The sequence below is a fragment of the Silurus aristotelis genome, assembly GCF_946808225.1.
Source record: "Silurus aristotelis genome assembly, chromosome: 6".
NCBI lineage: Eukaryota > Metazoa > Chordata > Actinopteri > Siluriformes > Siluridae > Silurus > Silurus aristotelis.
Window position 1 is genome coordinate 22,018,449 of NC_139579.1, and position 19,665 is coordinate 22,038,113.

At 35.7% G+C, this 19,665-nt stretch overlaps 3 protein-coding genes across 6 annotated transcripts; 1 reads left to right on the plus strand and 2 right to left on the minus strand.

The window, feature by feature from the left end:
* Positions 1 to 316: 316 nt before the first annotated feature.
* On the minus strand, positions 317 to 10,566 carry coq8ab (coenzyme Q8A-b). Of its 3 annotated transcripts, none has more exons than XM_083545013.1 (15): positions 10,302 to 10,566; positions 9,949 to 10,106; positions 8,987 to 9,310; positions 8,442 to 8,508; positions 8,285 to 8,359; positions 6,940 to 7,065; positions 5,573 to 5,658; positions 5,211 to 5,351; positions 3,531 to 3,612; positions 3,343 to 3,436; positions 2,116 to 2,257; positions 1,694 to 1,801; positions 1,551 to 1,616; positions 1,339 to 1,425; positions 317 to 1,259 (listed from the first exon to the last, which is right to left on the minus strand). In XM_083545013.1, exons 2-15 carry the CDS (start codon positions 10,072 to 10,074, stop codon positions 969 to 971), a joined length of 1,815 nt encoding a protein of 604 aa, XP_083401139.1. In that variant the 5' UTR covers positions 10,075 to 10,106; positions 10,302 to 10,566; the 3' UTR covers positions 317 to 968. The 3 variants fall into 3 exon arrangements, with proteins under 3 accessions (XP_083401139.1, XP_083401141.1, XP_083401140.1); XM_083545015.1 differs by having other exon boundaries at positions 9,949 to 10,091; positions 10,302 to 10,440; XM_083545014.1 differs by having other exon boundaries at positions 9,949 to 10,091; positions 10,290 to 10,417.
* A 312-nt stretch (positions 10,567 to 10,878) lies between these two features.
* On the minus strand, positions 10,879 to 14,406 carry LOC310728002 (putative deoxyribonuclease TATDN3). 2 transcript variants are annotated; one of them, XM_083545019.1, is made up of 10 exons: positions 14,252 to 14,406; positions 14,132 to 14,164; positions 13,970 to 14,043; positions 13,776 to 13,857; positions 13,638 to 13,700; positions 13,427 to 13,536; positions 13,241 to 13,296; positions 12,453 to 12,565; positions 12,251 to 12,328; positions 10,879 to 12,102 (listed from the first exon to the last, which is right to left on the minus strand). In XM_083545019.1, exons 1-10 carry the CDS (start codon positions 14,366 to 14,368, stop codon positions 11,956 to 11,958), a joined length of 873 nt encoding a protein of 290 aa, XP_083401145.1. In that variant the 5' UTR covers positions 14,369 to 14,406; the 3' UTR covers positions 10,879 to 11,955. The 2 variants fall into 2 exon arrangements, with proteins under 2 accessions (XP_083401145.1, XP_083401146.1); XM_083545020.1 differs by having other exon boundaries at positions 12,251 to 12,331; positions 14,252 to 14,310.
* Positions 14,407 to 14,459: 53 nt separating this feature from the next.
* Positions 14,460 to 19,140, plus strand: fuca2 (alpha-L-fucosidase 2). The gene is made up of 7 exons (XM_083545017.1): positions 14,460 to 15,004; positions 15,770 to 15,957; positions 16,087 to 16,426; positions 16,931 to 17,141; positions 17,568 to 17,758; positions 18,059 to 18,167; positions 18,647 to 19,140. The coding sequence occupies exons 1-7, from the start codon at positions 14,823 to 14,825 to the stop codon at positions 18,782 to 18,784; spliced, it is 1,359 nt and encodes a 452-aa protein (XP_083401143.1). The 5' UTR covers positions 14,460 to 14,822; the 3' UTR covers positions 18,785 to 19,140.
* Positions 19,141 to 19,665: the final 525 nt, after the last annotated feature.

Genomic DNA, 19,665 nt, shown 5'->3' on the forward strand with positions numbered 1-19,665 from the left:
CCCTTGCTGCCTAATAAATCCCACCCACTAACAGGTGCCATGATTCATGATGAAAAGATAATCAGTGTTATTCATTTACTCATGATAATGTTATGCCTGGTCGGTGTATCCGTATATAGAAGCTTCCAATCAATGTTTTAACTGCTTAACTATCTTACTGTCACTCATTTTGCTGTAATGTCCAAAATACAAAACTAGAACCATGTTCCCAAAAAAATGTATGGTGTTAAAGCTTCATACATGACACAAAACAAAAGGCTATTGTCAACCCAATGCTATCTTTTAATTGCAATAGTATTCAAGTGTTTTATTCCAGTTTTTTAAGCCATTTTTAGTCATTTATTTAGAATGTCACACTTTCAGGAAATCTAACAAAAGGCAAACATTTACCCATATAAACTATTACATAAATTTTTCAACACATTTATGAGGAATGTTCACAACCCATGTCATTGTCACAGTATTAACAATGATGTATTAGATGAATCAACCTGAATTTTGAAGAATTCAAAGGCGCTGTGGTTTGAATGCTTTTTAAGAGTGGCCAAAAAAAATGATATACATAGTTATTATCATCAAATACAGTACTGGATCCTTTACAATTAAGTCTCATTGGGCTTGGCATTGCCAAACTGACTGATAATGTTCTGCACGTTTATTACCTTATACTTCATGCTATTCAGAAAACATTGACAGTTTACATTCTATTACAATATTGACGTTTCCCACAGTATCTCATTTGAAACATTATAGACAAACCGACAATATTCACGGCATACATATGTTTATTTAAAAGGTATAACTGTTCTAAATCATTTGTTAGACCTCAAATCTGTTCTGTTTTACAAATAAAGTCAAAGAGCAAAATTGCACATTTAGAAGTGCCGAAGATTTTTTGTTTGTTAGTTTTTTTTCCCCCTCAGTATTCTGGTTTTCCACATTCCCCCCCATGAGCTCCACGAAAATAATTACTGGGTTTGTAGTTGTCGATCTTGCCAGTATTTGTCATAGGCCTTCTGAAACATGTTCTTGCATCTCAGCTTTGCTTTGAGGCGGGAGCAGATAAGAAATGAGCCTCCCATCTTGCGGTGAAGAGAGTAGGTCTCTTCTGGAGGAGGTGTGAGTCGCTGGTTTAGCATGACTGGTATGAGGCTATGGATCCGCTCTGTTGTACTCTGACTGGCAAAGTCAAAGGGCTCTTCTGAAGCAAATGCCTCCCCAAGAATCATCACCGCATCCACGTGTGCATTCATCATTGCCTGAAAAACATTTGTAGAATGGAAAACCATGATTCAACTTAAGAGTGCAAACAATGCTTTATCCTGTGAGAATTCTTACCTTTGACTCATAACCAGTCAGAAATTTCATATCAATTGATTTTTGTAAAACCCCCTCTTTGTTTCTGTCTGCTGCAGCCTTAATGATCTAACAGGGAGAAAGAAGACATTAGTATAGATCAGTACTATCCAATAAGTGACATGTATTCCAATGCTGCTCCTGCAAGTAAAGAAACAATTGCATTCACACATACAGTGGTTAAATCCCTTTACCTCAATATATAAGTCTGTAAAACTTGAATCAAAACCCCTTGTGGCTCCAAAATCCAACAATGCAACCTGAAAAAGATACTCAATATCCATAGTAAATCCTAATGATGTATTCACAATAATGAAGAAAAAAAAAAAATACATACCTTGTGCTTTTGTGGGTCAAAGAAGAAATTTGACCAATTTGGATCAGTCTGCATATATCTGAACTCAAAAAGCTCTCTCAAGCAAAGAATCAAAATTTGCTCACAGATCTGGTACAGTACACAAAAGATGAGAAAACAATTAGCTTCAGTTAAAACAGTTAAATAAGGGACAAATCTCACTTAATGTTACGGGAGATTATAGGCTTACAATGTGTTCTGTACAATCAGTTCTAGCACACATAAGTGACAATACTTGTAATACTCTTATTAAGCAGAACACTGTCTAGATTTTATGGGCTGTAGGTTCATAAGGCATTTTTTTTATGACTGTCTCAAATTCATCAAGATAAAAGTCTTGGTATTGTATAGCCAACGTTTATAATTATCATCAGTAAGTTTTTCAGCTTTGCTGAATGGAAAACCTCATTCTTGAGTTCCTGTGGCAGGTCCTCAGCTTTATCCAAGGGGAAACCAGACACCAGCTCTGTAGTGAGGACATGCTGGCTACTTAGTTCATCCACTACATTTGGCACATAGAAGAAAGGGTGATCCTTCAACAGCTCTCTATAAATCACAAATAGATCAATTTAATTAACTGAAGTATTCATTATTGTGTAGAATATTGTATATTATGGCTGCAACTACGGCTGTAACGATTCCTCAAATAAATTAGATTACAAAAAGTTAGATTTATTTCTATAAATATTTATATACAGTGCATTCAAAAAGTCCCTTCACAGTGGCCGTGTAGAGTAGGTAAAAACCAGTAAGTAAAACCACAACAGAATGACTAAAAATGTTATCGTTTAATGCTGCTGTTATTTGTTGCTTTTAGATTTAGTGTTGTTTAAGTGATTTGACGGAATTTATCACTATGTTGCAAGTGAGGTGATTGCGCAACCTGGCGCTTGTGAGTCACGACAGAACAGATCTACTGCAACTTCCCCGATGTTACAAACAGTTTACACAATAACAGTTCATTAAACTATACCATTTTCACATGATGGGGATTATAAAGTTTTTGTTCACCGTGCTGCAGTTTCACCTTTAGCTTGTACTCGCCACATTTCACAAGCTGCTGTGTTATTTTGCCATCATGCTAACCAGTAACTTGAGCTGACTAACTAATCGATAATGCCATTTGTTGACAAAGAATCTGATTATTGATTCCGATTTTATAAGCAGCCCTATTGTATATAAAGTAGGTAAATATGTATAGTTTTATTTACTTCTTTTAAACTACAGGAAATTTTCTTTAAATCAAACTGTTGATAGAAAAAGTTGAAAAAGCATGCATTTACTTTTACATTTATTTTGTAATTTAGTTGATGGGATGTAGCCAAATATGGTCGAAGATGTATGATTTTTATTTGAAATAAAATAGTTTCTCACTCAGAAAGCTACCTTGAACCCACAAGAATCATGTAAAAAACAAATGAGTAAAATTTAGAGGTTGCATTCAAAAGACATTAAATTTGAAAGCACATTATTTATATCCACCAGCTGTTCATACCCAAAACCTCAGTGTGCTTTTCTTATTAGGAAAAATGCTAATTAAGAATTATTTAAGCCATTAGGTGGTGTGAAAGTGACATTTAATTGCATGTGATAACATTTTCAGTTTAATTATTGCTACTTCATATACTCACTGGAACTTTTTGGCACATTTGGCTTCCCTCACATAGTCACACTCTAGAGCAAGTTCCCTGCTCATAACTTCGATCAAATGCTCTGGAAACAGACCTGCGCAGCAATATCATACAAACAGAACAAGCTGATGGCAACATTTTTAAAAGTATTTATACTACGAATAGAACAAAACACACAAAACTCATACCCTCAGGTAAAGCATTACTCATACTGAGGACAGCCATTAGGTTATTCACATCACTGCTGATACTCTTGGCCACTCCAGGGTACTAGAAAGTAAATCAATAAATAATAATAAATAATATATATATATATATAGCAGAGAAAATAAGTTTTGAGAACACACATTTTTCAGTAAATATATTTCTGAAGGTGCTATTGACATGAAAGTTTCACGTGATGTAACAACAAATGCAATCCACACATACAAATAAATCAAACTAGTATTGAAAAAAGTATTGAACACGATTTATTTAATAACTTATTTAAAAAAAAAAAAAGCCTTTGTTGGTAATGACAGCTTCAAGATGCCTCCTGTATGGAGAAACTAGTTGCACACATTGCTCAGGTGTTATTTTGGCCGATTCTTCTACATAACAGTCATCAGCTCTTCAAGGGTCTGTGGCCTCTTCTATGAACTCTGATCTTTATTTCTTTCTATAGATTTTTAATTGGATTTAAGTCAGGTGATCGGCTGGACCATTCTAGCAGCTTTATTTTCCTTGGCTGTGTGTTTAGGATCATGGTCTTGTTTTAAAACACTAGGTTTCATCATCATCCTGGTAGATGGCAGCAGATTTTTATCAAGAATGTCTTGGGACATTTTTCCATTCATACATTTTTCAAATATATATGAAGTTTGTCAGTATTGTATGCTGAAAAACAGCCCCAAACCATGATGTTCCCACCTCCAAACTTTACTGTTGGTATGATGTTTTGAGTGATGTGTAGTGCCATCTGTCCTCCAAACATGGTGTGTATTGTGGCATCCAAAGAGTTCAAGTTTGGTCTCATCTGACCAGATTATATTCTCCCAGTATTTCACAGGCTTGTACAAATGTTGTGTAGCAAACTTTAAACAAGCTTTAACATGCTTTTCTTTTCAGCAGTGGAGTCTTGCGTGGTGAGCGCACAGACAGGCCATGGCGGTTCACTGTATTATGTATTGTTTTCCTTTAAACAATTGTACCTGCTAATTCCAGGTCTTTCTGAAGCGTTCCACAAGTGGTCCTTTAATCTTGGACAATTCTTCTGATGTACTTTTCACTCCTCTGTCAGAAATCTTGCAAGGAGCACCTGGTCATGGCTGGTATATGGTGAAATGTTCTTTCTACTTCTGAATGTTCCAGTGAGCACTATTAGGGCCATATTCAAGAAGTTTAAAAATCCTTCTGTAGCAAATGCCATTAGTATGTTTTGCAGCAATACGCTTGTTGCCTTTATATAGGCCATTAGTTTGGATTGAACCAGCTGATACTAATTTGCACTGACAGGTGGCAGGATTGCTTTCTAATTACTGATTGATTTCAGCTGGAGTCTTGGCTTTCCATGCCTTTTTTCACCTCCCTTTCATCATGTGTTCAATACGATCCCCTTTTCATTTCACATTATTACACATAACTTCATTTATGGTTTGATTTTTTTTGTATGTGTGGATTGCATGGGTTTTACCAACATCTGGTAAAGATTTCATGTCAATAGCACCTTTAGAAATGTATTTTATCTATCTATCTATCTATCTATCTATCTATCTATCTATCTATCTATCTATCTATCTATCTATCTATCTATCTATCTATCTATCTATCCTCATCCTATTGATTGATTAGTTTTATTGTTTCACATTTATCAAGTGTACTTCTCTTACCTGAATCTTCATAGCCACCTCTCTGCCATCCTTCATTCTAGCCAGGTGCACCTGACCAATCGAGGCAGCAGCAAATGGCTTCTCCTCAAAAAACTCCAAATTATCACGCCAGCTTGGCCCCAAGTCGTTGTTCACCGTTTTCTGCCACAGAAAGACATTGCAATTAAATTTCCTACAAAGTGCCAGGCATAATTTGCTGTCATCTTACATTTTACAACTTGTTATAACCAAACACATACATTTTATATATATACACACACACACACACACACACACATATATATATATGCCATCTCATTTCTGCAACTCTTTTTTTTTAACATGGGAAAGCAGTTTTTAAACTCTCACATTTGGAACTATACCATCATTTGCTTGGTGGGCATGAAGTCAGCACTTTGTCGAACACGGTCAAAGATCTTTGCTAGCTGAGGGTTGATGAAAGCATCGTCTAGAAAAATAAATATAAACTCATGGTTCAGAGGATGGTTCCTGAAAGCAAAGTACATTAGAATTTAAGTGAATGCCCGATACAGATATGACTCAGCTGAAAATAGTGGCTGGGAAGCTGCCGGGGGAACATTTATTTTCAGCTATTGCACATTTATGCCAGCTGCTTTCGGTGTCAGAAATACTCGAGTTGCATGGTTTACGGTATTTTATTGTTCTTTTAATAGTTGCAGTTTGTAATTTCACAATGCGAGGACCTTTCACTTTAATTAGTATAAAGACAAAAAAGTACATTACAATATGTCGCTTCACTAACAGCCAAAGAGCCAGAATTTAAAGCAACACAGGATTACAAATCTATTGCTCAATGTCATTTAAACCCAGCCAAATGGCTTGAGGCCATGGAAAGCATTAACCATAGACGTTTCAGCTATCGGCAAAGATGACAACTATAACTTTGGGCATGTGAAGTAGAAGGCTACATAGCAGCTGCTGTACAAACAAAGGCATGGGTCCAAGTGAGGTAGAAAACAATTTAGGTGGAAAAGTAAAGGTGCTCAGCAAACACACATGCTACTACATAGTCCTTCTAATGCCTTCAGAAAGGTTGCAGTGATATTGCAGGATGACATTTGCGTCAAGGCACGCTGCCACATTCTTAACAGAAATAAACACAATCGTGGGCATGGAGTAGGGGCAGTATTCAGTATAGACAACGTCAAGGGCAGGTCATGGATGTAGTAAAGTAGCGTAGTGAACTTTATTAGGAACACAATATTGACACTGGGCTGAGACTCAAGTCTTCATAGCATGGATTCCACAAGATATAAATAACATTACTTTTCATGTCCACTTTTTTGCTGCAAATCTGTTTTACCACATCCCCAAGGTGTCTACTAGATTCAGATCTAGTGTGCATGAAACCGGTTTTAGATGATTTTGCTTTGTGACATGTTGAATTATCATGCTGTTCTATCCAGTAGAAGATAGATAAACTGCATCCCAAGGGGGAGAGAAGTGGAGGTCTATAGCTCAACACTACATCTCAGCCTGTCTGGCACCAACAATCATGCCACCTGTAATTGCTTGCCTGCATATGCATTGCACCGCTGCTATGCAACTTTTAGTTTAGATAATTGCATGTTTGGTGAGTGCATATTAAAATGTATGAATCTATTATTTAAAATATTTAATTTGCACATTCACACACACAAAAAAAAAAAAGCACTGTGGATATTATGCCTAAAAAAAAAATAATAATAATAATGTAGTAATATCTTACCTTGAATGCTAAGCATTTGCCCAAGTTTCAGAGCAGCTCCTCTGACTTTACAGAGAGTCCGAACAATTCGCTCAGCATTAGCCTCAGAAACAAACGGGTTTGAATCAAGTATAGCCTTTTTATTCCCTGCAGAAAAGATCACTTCAATATAAGGGAGTACACTTATAGTGGGAGAATTCCAACATATTAACAAGGAGTTCAATTAAATATATTTCCAGTGCATACATTAGTCTTAACAAAACTACACAGCTAACAGATTTTATATTCCAATCCATACAAAAGATGTGTGCAATAAAGTAGAATGACAAAAAAAGGAATAAACACTAAACTAAAATTTAATAACTTGATGTCTGTTTTAAAATGACTGCTTCGAAATTATTCCTGAACAAATGAAATCTTTCTGTGTTTAGCTAATATTCTGAAATATGTTTTTACCCATTCTTTTTTTAATATTCAAGAAAAATCACTGGTGACTTGTGCTTCCATTTATTCCAATATTTTTTTATTGGCCTTAATTCTGGTAATTGACAGAACCATTCAAAAACCCAAATCCAAAGAAGAGTCTCTTTTACATTTTAAACCTTGCAATGCTAAAGGTTCACCTGTTTCATCATCATAGTAAAAGAAAAAATTTAACCATTTTCTGAAACATTGCTTCATTAATCTCCCTTAAACAATTCAGTTTCAGTAGAGATGGGAAAAGAGAGACCCATGAGGTGATGCTTCCTCCTCTTGAAATTCTGTTTTTAGAGTTATATGTATGCCTAGGGATTTCTGTGACAGCTACATCCAATGCTTCCAGGTTTGTCTCTGATTGTTAAATGGTCCTTATCCTCAGACTATCACTGCCTGGTCTTGCATGGCTGGTTGACTGATGTTCCTTCACTTGCACATGATGGCCTTAGACTGTGTTGGTAGAGCTCTTTGCCTTTGCCCATCATAAGATGGTCCTTGTGTGACAAATGGTCTGCTTATTTGCTTTTAGTGGTGGGTACCCCTCTTTCCAAAGGCTAAAAGTACTAACCTACGGACTCTTTCCAACAACAGTAGTCATGTTTGTTGTTTTGGCCTTGGTCCAACCTGAAGATCGTCCGGGTTTGCACTCACATGTAAATATTGAATATTACAACAAAATATCACCTTTTAAACAAATTTCTGTGTTCCAAGTGTTTTTTGATTATGCTATACATGCTAACTTCAATGATTATAATTTGCACATGCGTAATATTTGTATGGATTGGAATTTTATAAAATTATGATTTCAGTATACTATATTCTTATATACCCCCAGTGTAAATGACCAGGCACAGTCAAAGAAAAAGACCAATATTTATAGAAAACATACCTTTTTTCTCATCTGATCTTAGGCTTTTCTTTGCCACTTCAGCAATAGCTCCCAATCCCAGCCCAACTGCCAGTCCTAAAGGTTAGAAGTTATCTATTATTCCTTTGGTGTTCACCGCCAAGTGTTGCACAATTACTCGACTATAAAACTGACTTACCTCCAAAATTTGCCAAACGTCCCAGCCTTGTAACTGGTACTTTGCGCTCTCTGGAGCTCTCGCTGAGCTGAGACAAAAGCAAGAGAATACATTACCCATTGTTAATGTTAAAAGAGAAAAGCAAGCTGTGTTACATGTTCATCACAGCTGAAGGTGCAAATCTATAGGACACCAGAAGAGATACAAAACTGAGGGCAATTAAATCAATAAACTGTTGCTTACTGTGAAAGAAACTAATAATTCTGTGTTTAAAGAATTTATTTAACTGCATTGTTTTATTAGTAAACCAAATCAGGTGAAGTTAAATAGTAGTATTAAAAGGTACATATTTACAAGCTGCTGTTTATTCTTGAACACCGAGCCTGTATAAAGCTTTCAATGAACTGCTATGTATTGATTGAGAAATGTGTAAATATAACTGAAATTATGAATGAGTACCATAATAATCCCAGATTGTGACTATTACATCAAATGTTAACAGAAAAATAACGAAGTACTCTGCTTTCGTTATGGGCTTGGAACAAATGTACTAATTTCTACTGTACCATCTGCTTGTGTTTCTTGGATGCATCAGGTCCTTCTTTTTTTGCATCGCTCCAGCGCCAACAATCCTGATGGAATGAACAGGTCTGGCTGTACTTTGGCAGTTGTGGCTTTATTAGCTCTCGAAAAACCTTGCATCTGGTTTTACCCAAACATTTATGGCTGTAATTGTTGATCGCTCCATTGCCCTTTGCACTGTCCTTCAGAGCATTAAGAGCCCTGACATGCTTAGTACTTTGCAGTCCTATGCCAATGTAAGGAAACCTGTAGATTGAATTTAAAGCACCTCTATCTGTTGAGACGGTTCTCAAAGTGCAGCTATACTTCTGCAAAAGAAACACATCAAAAAACTACAGTGAAAGAGGTGTGATAAAAGGTTTAAAAAAAAAAAAAAATTATATAAACATAATTGTGAGCAAACTTGTGGTTGGTCTGGCCTAACATTTTCTCATAGATTACAGTATCATTCTCTTTATAGTATTAAAAGCATTATAAAGCATTATGTTTTAACTTGCATGTGTTGTTTTGAGGGGGAAATAATAGGCTTTACATTCGTGTACAGTCCTTAATTTACAATTTCTCGTTCACTCCTCAGCCTACGTTCTTACAAGAAACAAATAGTGATATTTATATATCAAGTTAATACTTGACTGATCATCAGCATATTCATATGTACTGTTTATCTAGAAATTTTTTCCAGCATATGCATTTCTGCTAATCCAATTTAAAATCAATTTATAGAAGCTTTATATATATATTTTTTTTTTTTCAACAATGCTGGTCATTTCATGCCTAAAAAGAGTTCGATGCAACTATGAACATAGAAACTATGTGACGAATCAAACTGCAAAACTTTATTTTAGTCTTTCATGTAACTGCAGATGTGTTTAGGAGCTCCTGGTGTTTAGGGTCATTCAATGGCAAGGTTTTTCTGTTAAACCAGGGCCATCAAGTGAACACTTACCTGTTCTTTCAGGTGAGTCTGGGTGACACTCTGGCGTTGGTTTCTCTGAACATTCACAATGTGACTCTGATATGTCACTTGTCTCAGTCTGCTCAGTTTTCTCATTAGCAAAATATCTGCTGCCATGACTTCCCCTTTCCAACCTGTTGTTTCCTCAACTCCACACACGCGCGCGCGCGCCCACACACAAACAAACACACAAAAACAAAGCAAAGTCAGAGTACAAAATCCACCTAATAGCTGCTACGCTGCGCTTTAGAGCAGACACACACCATTTATACCAGCAGATATTAGCATTGCAAACATTTGTTAAAGTTTATAACGAGTAACACTATCCAGACTTAATTCCTTACCATAAAATCCGGCACTTTTCTGCTGCACAAATGAAAACACTCCAGCTGCATAGAGGAGTCACACGTATGTGAGACTGGCCTTCAACAGCCTCAGTGTCATAGTTAGAAATTTGAATCGACAAGCAAGTGGAACGAAACAAAGAAGCTCTGAACACTGCCATTCAACAAGACATTAGCCTTCTTTAAGAACGGACAGCTGCGTGAGCAACAACAGGCGTGGAAGCACGTTGACCTTGCACTATACACTCAGGAACTTTTATATATGTGGAGTAATATGACTGACACCTAGCGGTAAATACTCTCACACACAGGGCCACTTTTAGGATTGAATTTGGTGTTGCAGAACAGAAAGGAGAAAGACAAAAAGAAAAAAAAGCAGCCCAATAAAAATCTTGGATGAGTGTTAGATGGGCTGTTCATGTGCATTATTGACTGACGTATTATTTGCTGAGAAATAATAATAGTTAAAAACAACCAACCTTGCATACCTTTGTTTCTGGGACCACACAAAATCAGTCCTGCTTGGAGATGCTCGTGTCAGGAGTGTATGGTGTGCAAATAAGACATGGAATTATTATAACTTCGCTTATTTGTTTTATTTTCTGAACAATTTAAAGGTCAACTGATAAAACATTGTGTAGTGTTTCATTCCCAATATACAACAAATCTGTGTACGGTCAATCTGATAGAAAGTAAATTATTCCTTTTTCACGTTAACTAGGCAAAACGTTCCAAGAACATATTAATGTTTGGGGGGAAAATGATCTCCAACAGAACACAAAGGTGACATCAAGAAATATATAAAGAGCATGATCGATATGCTTCATAAACTGGCATTTATGACCTGAATACTTTTAAACCCTAACTTTTTATAACACACTTTAGCATCATCATAAAAATAAAAATAAAAACCCATGTCGTTATTGTTCACTCCGATATGAATTTTTACAAGTGCAAATACGTTTAGAAAACATATTTTCGTTACATTTTTTGTATAAACAGATAAGACATAATGTAGTCAACAATTATCCATGCTCGTTTGGGAGGACATTATAAATAAAAGTAAACAATGGTTCACCTTGGTTTTGATTAACCTAATAAAACGAATGCTCCTTGTCTTTAGGGTTTGTGTGTCCAAATCAGGTGAAACATATAAAACTCATAGCCTTATAAAGTTTATATCTTGCTCCTGCTATCCTGTAAGTATATATCCTGCTTTTTACTCAGTAAGTTGTGCAGTAAATAAACAAAAGCAAAAAAAAAAAGCATCATTGTCCAAATAAACAAACCAGACACAGTTGTACAATTATTACATAAATCTAATGCAGTACAATGTTTATGAATATTTATATTCCGATTGTTTAATTATTCAACACAGACCCATTGCAGCTGATATGCATTTTGTTCCTTTTGCTACTGTATGCCAGTGCATTTTATTTGACTTTGAACAATCACTTAAGAAGTATGATATAAACTTTACAATGTGGTGGGAAACATTCACCATGTCATTAAATCTGCCATTGTACAATTACACTTTGTAGTCAATATTTCATTTAAAATTGAATGCACTAAAGACAAGAGCCAAAATAACAAAACACTGTGTCCCTGCCAAACTGAAATACAAAGTGCACTTGTAGAGGCTGTCTCTTGACAGTCATAAATGAGTGATAAATGTCTTCAACTTGGGGAAAAGACGAAGAGCATTGAGTGTGGTGACTTCGATGACCTTTTCCACAGGAACGCCTTTTATTTTGGCAATATATTCTGCACTAATGGTAATATTTTTCGGTTCATTTCTCACCTAAGTGTAACATAAAATTAGTTAGATGATCAGAATGTTGCAAGCAAAGACTTCATGTGAAGAATAAAAATTCAAAAGTTTTTGGAAAAAAAAACAAAAATGAGGAAATTAGAGACACATTTTGTAACTTAAAAACTAAAACGAATACCTGTTTTTCAGGTCCAAGGGCTGGTGAGTCAGTCTCCAGGCAAATATTTTCTAGTGGCAATTGTTTTACAAGTTTCTGCTTCTTAGAAAAAGCAGAAAAATATATGACTTCATGCATGACATGGTATTACTTTACTTTACATCTGTAATGAATTTAGCACTGTATATAATTCACTAATAAACATTTAAAGAAAGATTATTACCTGCTCACTTCTTATGATTGAAGGTGGAATAGAAAAGAAGTAGCCTGCACGTACACCCTCCATTGCGACTGAGGGTTTTCCATCAAATGCATGAAGAAGAGCATTTTCTACACCTAGTTTTAAAAATTAACGATTATTCAAGGTCATAAGAAAAAAAAAATTATAATCTGGTAATCTTGGCTGGTAATCAATTAAAATATTAAATCAAGATTAATTGCATGTTTTCAATGTACCTTAAATTTAAACGTGCCAAGTTTTTAATACTCTAATCAACATGGGCATGGACAAAGATGGATGCTTTATGCAAATGTAAGTTTATTATTAGTGAAACCAAACTCAAATTAGAGCATGAATACAAAATATTCTTGTAAATGATTTAAAGTTATTATGGCGTTTTAAAATACGTAAAACATCAGGACACCAAACCGAACTTTTGCTGTTTCCACACGGATGATTTTAATTACCGGATCTGTGCATCCTAGCAGATTTTGGTGCTTGATTTGAGACTTGGCGTGCCAGTAAAACAAATATTTAGTGATAAATAAATAAATAAATAAATAAATAAATAAATAAATAAATAAATAAATAAATAAAAATGTGAATGATTTTTTTGATTTTTATATATGTATCTGAGTACAGAAAGGATGTTGTGAATAAATATGTTGCGTTGAAGGTTTTAATTTCACCTCTTTAATATTAATTTATATATATTTTTTTAAATGGTCAAACAAATGCATGCTGCATTAAGTGCAAGTTAATAAAATTTGTGCTTTTAAAATGAACCATACCTAGCTCTTTTAAAAGGTGAATGGTTGGTCTTCCAGCAGATCTTGAGTGGACATTTCTATTGGAAAGATGGTTTGTTTGTTTGTTTGCTTCTTAAAGATCTTAAAGCTACACTGCCATGTTTTTATTTTACAGTTGTATATAACTCTGTGGTATAATCACCAGAGATTGGCTTATGTTACACTTACAGAGGTAGATTTAGTTGCTTCGCGATTTCTACTTGACGAATGAGTACTTGTCTTTGTAATTCTTTCCCCGCATCAGTACTGACTATCCGGGGTGTGAAATCAAGTCCAACCTGCAAGAAGCACAAAGAATGTCTGCATATTATTTCTGATTAAATATACGATAAACCCTTTATATAAATATTATATAGGCTGTGTAGGCTACATTTCTTACCTCACCAATGGCCACAATGTGCTCTTTATATTTTTCAATTAAGGGCAAGGCAGAATCTAAATCCTGTGAAGAAAAAGTTTATTAGTTTAATTAGCTTTTAAATAAAATTACACCAGTAAAGCATGTCACAGCAAAGACCTCGAGTAATGCCCCCCTGGATTGTGCTGGATCTTCTTGAACAGGGTGAACTCCAAGGCAAGGTATGATAAACCCAGGAAACCTGAAAACAAGCAGACAAACAAAACAAACAAATGTTCACCTCCTCTTTTAATCACTGTATCAAAGATCATGCATTGTAGGTGTGACATTATGGTTAATTAACTGTAGGCCACCTCTGTGAAAGCTGTATGATTTTCTCAAACTCCCCAGCATGCTCTGCTACTGCAACAAGAGCCTGAACCCCAGCCTAAAAATAAAAAAAAGGCAAAAGGCTGCAAATGCCAGCTTCTGGTGACACTGTGTAAAATGCAAAGGTCAAACCTGGATAAAGTTACCTTTTTTGATTGCTCAATAACACTATCAATATCCTATTGAGGAGGAAACAGAAAGTCAGTTCAGAACTCAGTCAAGTTGCTGCTATGAAAATATAAACACAAAAGAGATCTGCATCTTACATCATCAAAATCTCTCGAAGAGATGTGACAATGACAGTCGATATAGCCTTGCATGAATCCTGCGCAGAAAAAATAATCAAATAAATAGAAGAAAACCAAAACTATCATATAGACCATGCACACGTAAATTTCGCATGTCACAATGTAAGTACGTTTAACCCTACGTAGCCGGGTGTGTTAATTGCGACCAGTTCTGCGCAAATTCTGCGCAGGATTGTCCCGTAAAGTGGGCGACAGATATAAACTTCAAGATTTCCACAAAGTCTGTCACTCTTTTCTCGCGTGTCTGCGATATATACTTTTTTTCCCCACTAATGTCACGTGTGTTTATTTATAATGCTATTTATGAAGCCACCCAGATTTCTTGACGTGAGCAACGTTTCGAGTCAAGACGGAAGTGCAACATCTTTCTGTTTATGCGGTGCTTCAACCAGGAAGACAGATGCGCTGAGATTAACTGATATTCACAAACACAATCACATGCATTCGTGTTGGATAATATCACGTGATTGGACTCAAGCCGGTTTATTCAGTGCTAAAGGTTGTTGAAGGCATAGCAGACAGGTTCGACATGGATACACGGAGCTGGGCTTTTCTAATCTTGTGGATTGGAGCTGGTTTTTGTCAATATGAACCTACTTGGGAGTCGATTGATTCAAGACCACTGCCTGAATGGTTTGATCAAGCAAAGATTGGGATCTTCATCCACTGGGGTGTGTTTTCAGTCCCCAGCTACGGCAGTGAATGGTTTTGGTGAGTTCTCCCACACAGACAATGCAGCTATGGTGGTATGATTCTGAGGACCGCCACCAGTAGGCGATATGAGTATGGAAATTTCTACTTCAAATTGAAGATTCCAATTGTTTATTGTGTAGCAAGTAAGGTTATTTATAAAAATAAAAAAAAAGATTTTGTGGAATAAACAAAAATTCTGTGTGTACTTTTGTGGTGCATTATGTCCTTTTCAGCATAGCTAAATACAGTGATCTGTAACTTTCACTCTTCCTCAAGAAAATGGGCAAAATCCAAAAGCTTTTAATGATTTCTTGAAGCTCTTAAACAACAAATCAATGGCCAGAGAATGAGCAAGAATAATAAAAGAAAAATCCACTCCTGAGACCACCCATTTGCTTGTTTGCAGCAATTAACTGTAATAAAGCCAGAAACAGAAATTCACTTATATAGTCTTCTTAAACACAAATGTAAAATCATGATAATGATTGATATGTTTGATGTAAAAAAAAAAAACCAGTAACTGGAACATCATTAACTCACACTGTTACTTTATTTATTAGACATGAGACATTTTTGATGAGTTGTTTAAAAGCAAAACCATTTCAAGTGTAATATTAGGCCATTTTGAGTTCAGCCCAATTTTTGCACAGGAGGGTGTGTTATGAAAATATTTTAGAGAATCATACTTTCTTTACTTCCATCCCATTGAATTATGCAACCATTGTGTGACCTGTCAAGTTCCTGTATTCTTTTTAGTTTCAGAAAATAATATTGTGTCCACAGGTGGTACTGGCAAGGGAAGAAATTCCCATCCTATGTGTCCTTTATGTCTAAAAACTACCCGCCTGGATTCACATATCAAGACTTTGCACCACATTTAACTGCTGAGTTCTTCAATGCCAAGGACTGGGTAGATATTTTTGCAGCATCAGGAGCAAAGTATATTGTCCTCACAACTAAACATCATGAAGGTTGGTGTAAATGTCTTGGTAGAACATTTATCTGATGCCCTTTCAAAATAAATAAATAAATACATTTTAGAATGAGAAATTGAATGCTGTTTGTACAAACAAGGAAGTAAAGTATTTGTCATTTCTCAGGTTATACAATGTGGGGCTCAAAATACTCATGGAACTGGAATGCAGTGGATGTTGGTCCAAAGCGGGACCTGGTAGATGAAATATCCAGTGCTTTACGAAAGTACAGTGACCTGCGCCTAGGACTATACCACTCTCTCTTTGAGTGGTTTAACCCGCTTTTCACAGAAGATGAGGAAAATAATTTTACTACCGCTAGATTTCCTTATGAGAAGTCCTTGCCTGAGCTTTATGAGATCATAAACAAGTACAAACCAGAATTGTTATGGTCCGATGGAGATGGAGATGCCCCAGACAAGTACTGGAATAGCACAGGGTTCCTTGCATGGCTATACAATGAGAGGTAAATCATTTTTTCTTGTAAAATTACATTATAACAGTGAAGCCATGAACTGTGTAAATGGGGAAAGAAAAAAGATTGAAACAGTAGGTATACATGTATATTTTACAATTGTATTATTTAGATATTAAGGGAAAACTTTCAATTTGTACTTTAATAATCTGGCTATGTATTGGAGCAATATAACCTATGAATTTGAACTTTCTACTTTCAGAACACATTTAATTAAAATTAGCATTATATTCAAAAGGATATTGTTTAATAAGAATAATGATAATATTTACTATAAGAATTTAATAATAAATTCTAATAGTAATTAACTAAAATAAACAACTAAAAAAAAACTACATTTGCAACGCCTGGATATGGTTCCTGCACCTTTGGGGTTCTCTGGGTCACACTTTTGGAACCATTGCGTTAATAGTATTTCGAATTACTTTAGGTTTTGTTGATGGGATTTCTTAGATGACCGTGCATACCCATATATAACCAATGATGTATTTACAGCCCGGTGCGGGACACTGTTGTGACTAATGATCGATGGGGAAAGGATAGTATTTGCACACACGGCGGCTATTACACATGTGCTGACCGTTACAACCCAGGACACCTGCTGAAGCACAAATGGGAGAACTGTATGTCAATTGACCGGCGCTCATGGGGCTATAGACGAGAGGCTATATTAAGTGATTACCTCACCATTGAGGAGCTGATTAAGGTATATATAGCAAGAGTGACACATGTAATGTATATAACAAGGAAATCCTGTTACAGTTCCTTTAGCCCATGGCCCGATCAGAATGTTTGATTTGTAGTGTCCTTGAACATATATTGTTTGCACAGATTTGAAATTCAGATTAACCGAGATGGATTACAACAGCATAATGGAAAGCAAATAATAAAATATCTGTCTATAAATGACCAGGATTTAATTATAATGTAATCTACAAAAGCAGAAAAAGTTAAGCTAAACTTCTGTTGAGTTTAGTCTACTAATACATGCTATTTTTTTTATTTTGCTGTTACAGTAAAATAATTCTCAAACTATTGAAAAAATGTTTAGCCAATTATTCCAAAACCTGTTGCTCATTAAAGACAGATCAAATCAGTCTGTGTAATACATGTTTCACTATTTTCTTTGCAGACCCTTGTGGAGACTGTGTCATGTGGTGGGAATTTGTTATTGAATGTAGGTCCAACACATGATGGTCGCATTCCTCCTATATTTGAGGAGAGATTAAGGCAGGTGGGGCAGTGGCTGAAAATCAATGGTGAAGGAATCTACAATTCGACTGCTTGGAGAGTTCAGAATGACAGCGTCACTCCTGGAATTTGGTGCGTCTCGAATTTAAGTATAATTTGTTTAATCGGTAGAATAAACAGGTCATGTGATAATCTAAAGAGCACTCAACAGTCACCATAATACTACAGATTGCACTTTCATTTTGAATCATTGTACATCTTTACCTGGACAAATTTGTTGCCATTTATGATTAGATCCTAATTGTAGAATCAATAAATCCTATCTTTGTCATAAATTTATTTCTGTCACAAAAAAGCTACATTTGATTAATTGCAGCTGGTTAGATATTTTTAAATGTTTTGGGTTTTTTTTGTTTTGTTTTGGTTCTATAGGTACACATGGAAGGCACAGGAGAAGGCTGTCTATGCATTTTTGCTTTCATGGCCAAGTGATGGATCTGTTATTCTCAGTGACCCTGTAGTTTCTGAAGTTAAAACACAGGTAATTGATTATTGCTCATTTAATTAATTGATGTTCAGGTTTATGTAACATATAATTATTTGGCACATGCTTTTGTCAACAGCAATTTACAAACATGATTCAATGCAATTTAAGAGTAGCACTGTTAAATTTGCCAACAATAATACAAGGGACAGATAGGTGTCAGAAACAGCTAGAAATAAGTGAGAGAGAAGCAGAATGAGCATGAGGAATACAAATTATAAAACCAGTAGGTCAAAGAATAATGTTACAAGTTAAAAGAAAATTAAATTGCAAGAGGGTGCCATGTAAATCGTGACATGTGAAACCAGTGCTAGGAATCATTCCAAAACACATGATGACAAAAGAAAATACATCTAAAGAGACACAAACGTGTAATTATAGTGCAAACATTTAAGGCATTTCTCCTTCGTTGTTCTTTTAAACTGGATTTTCTTGTCTTACTCTGCTTCTTGTGATCTAATTTTGCACTAAACCAGGTGGTGTTACTGGGTTACAAACAACTGAAGTGGGTCCCAATGAAGCCCACCGGCCTACAGGTTTACCTTTCTGCTCTGTCTCCTGCTGAGATGCCCTGCTCCTGGGGCTGGACTATTCGTCTGACTGGTGTAGATTAGGGACATAAATCATCAACAGATTTCCTCATAGGATCATTTGCAATACTCACATGATAATATTGGCAAGGCAACATTTGTAATCTTTTGATATTGTTTATGATTTTATTCTGGTTTCAGTGTTTTTTATGGGTTTGATTCTTTGGGTAATTTCTCTATTCTGTACTGCTGAATGTCTGTGAGTAATCAGTGAATAATTTTCATATTATAGTAATGTGTGTGTAACTAATCAAAAATGTATGTATGTGTAAAATCTGTTTTTTAAGTGACTCAGGGGGTGGTAAATATGTTAACTAGACCGAAAAAGTTTTATTTGTGAATGACACAAATAAAACTTAAGCTCAATGTTTCAAAGAAAAGTCTCTTTAAACTCTGTTGTGCACTGTAAGTATTTAATACTTATAGATTTAGTCAAGTATTTGTTTTATCTGTTTCATACCTCTTTTGCTTCACTCACAAGCTGTATTTCTTTTGATTTCACCCTAATATAATCAAGCAACAACGCTAGAACAGACCTGTGTGTGGCAATTTAAAATACCTGCCATAGTCCACTTATGAACGTGTTGGGAATCCGAGAGCATCACATGCCACATCGAGACACACGTGCTTACTTCCCTCCCCCCAGAAACTCCCTATCTGAGTTATTCAGGGCAGCCGTGACAGGAATAGCGCTGTACTGTTTATGCAGATCACAGGCCCTTTCAATGTACAGTGTTGTTGAAGTGTTTAAATGAACAGGTGTAGTTCCTCCTGACAAAAATATTGTTCATTTGAGCCCTATTGGCCCTGTTCTCTCTCAGGTTTCCTTTTGCACTGAAATGGCATCTGAACTAAGCAAGGTATGAGTGAGTGCAGGAAACACTTTTTCAGGCTGACCATTTATC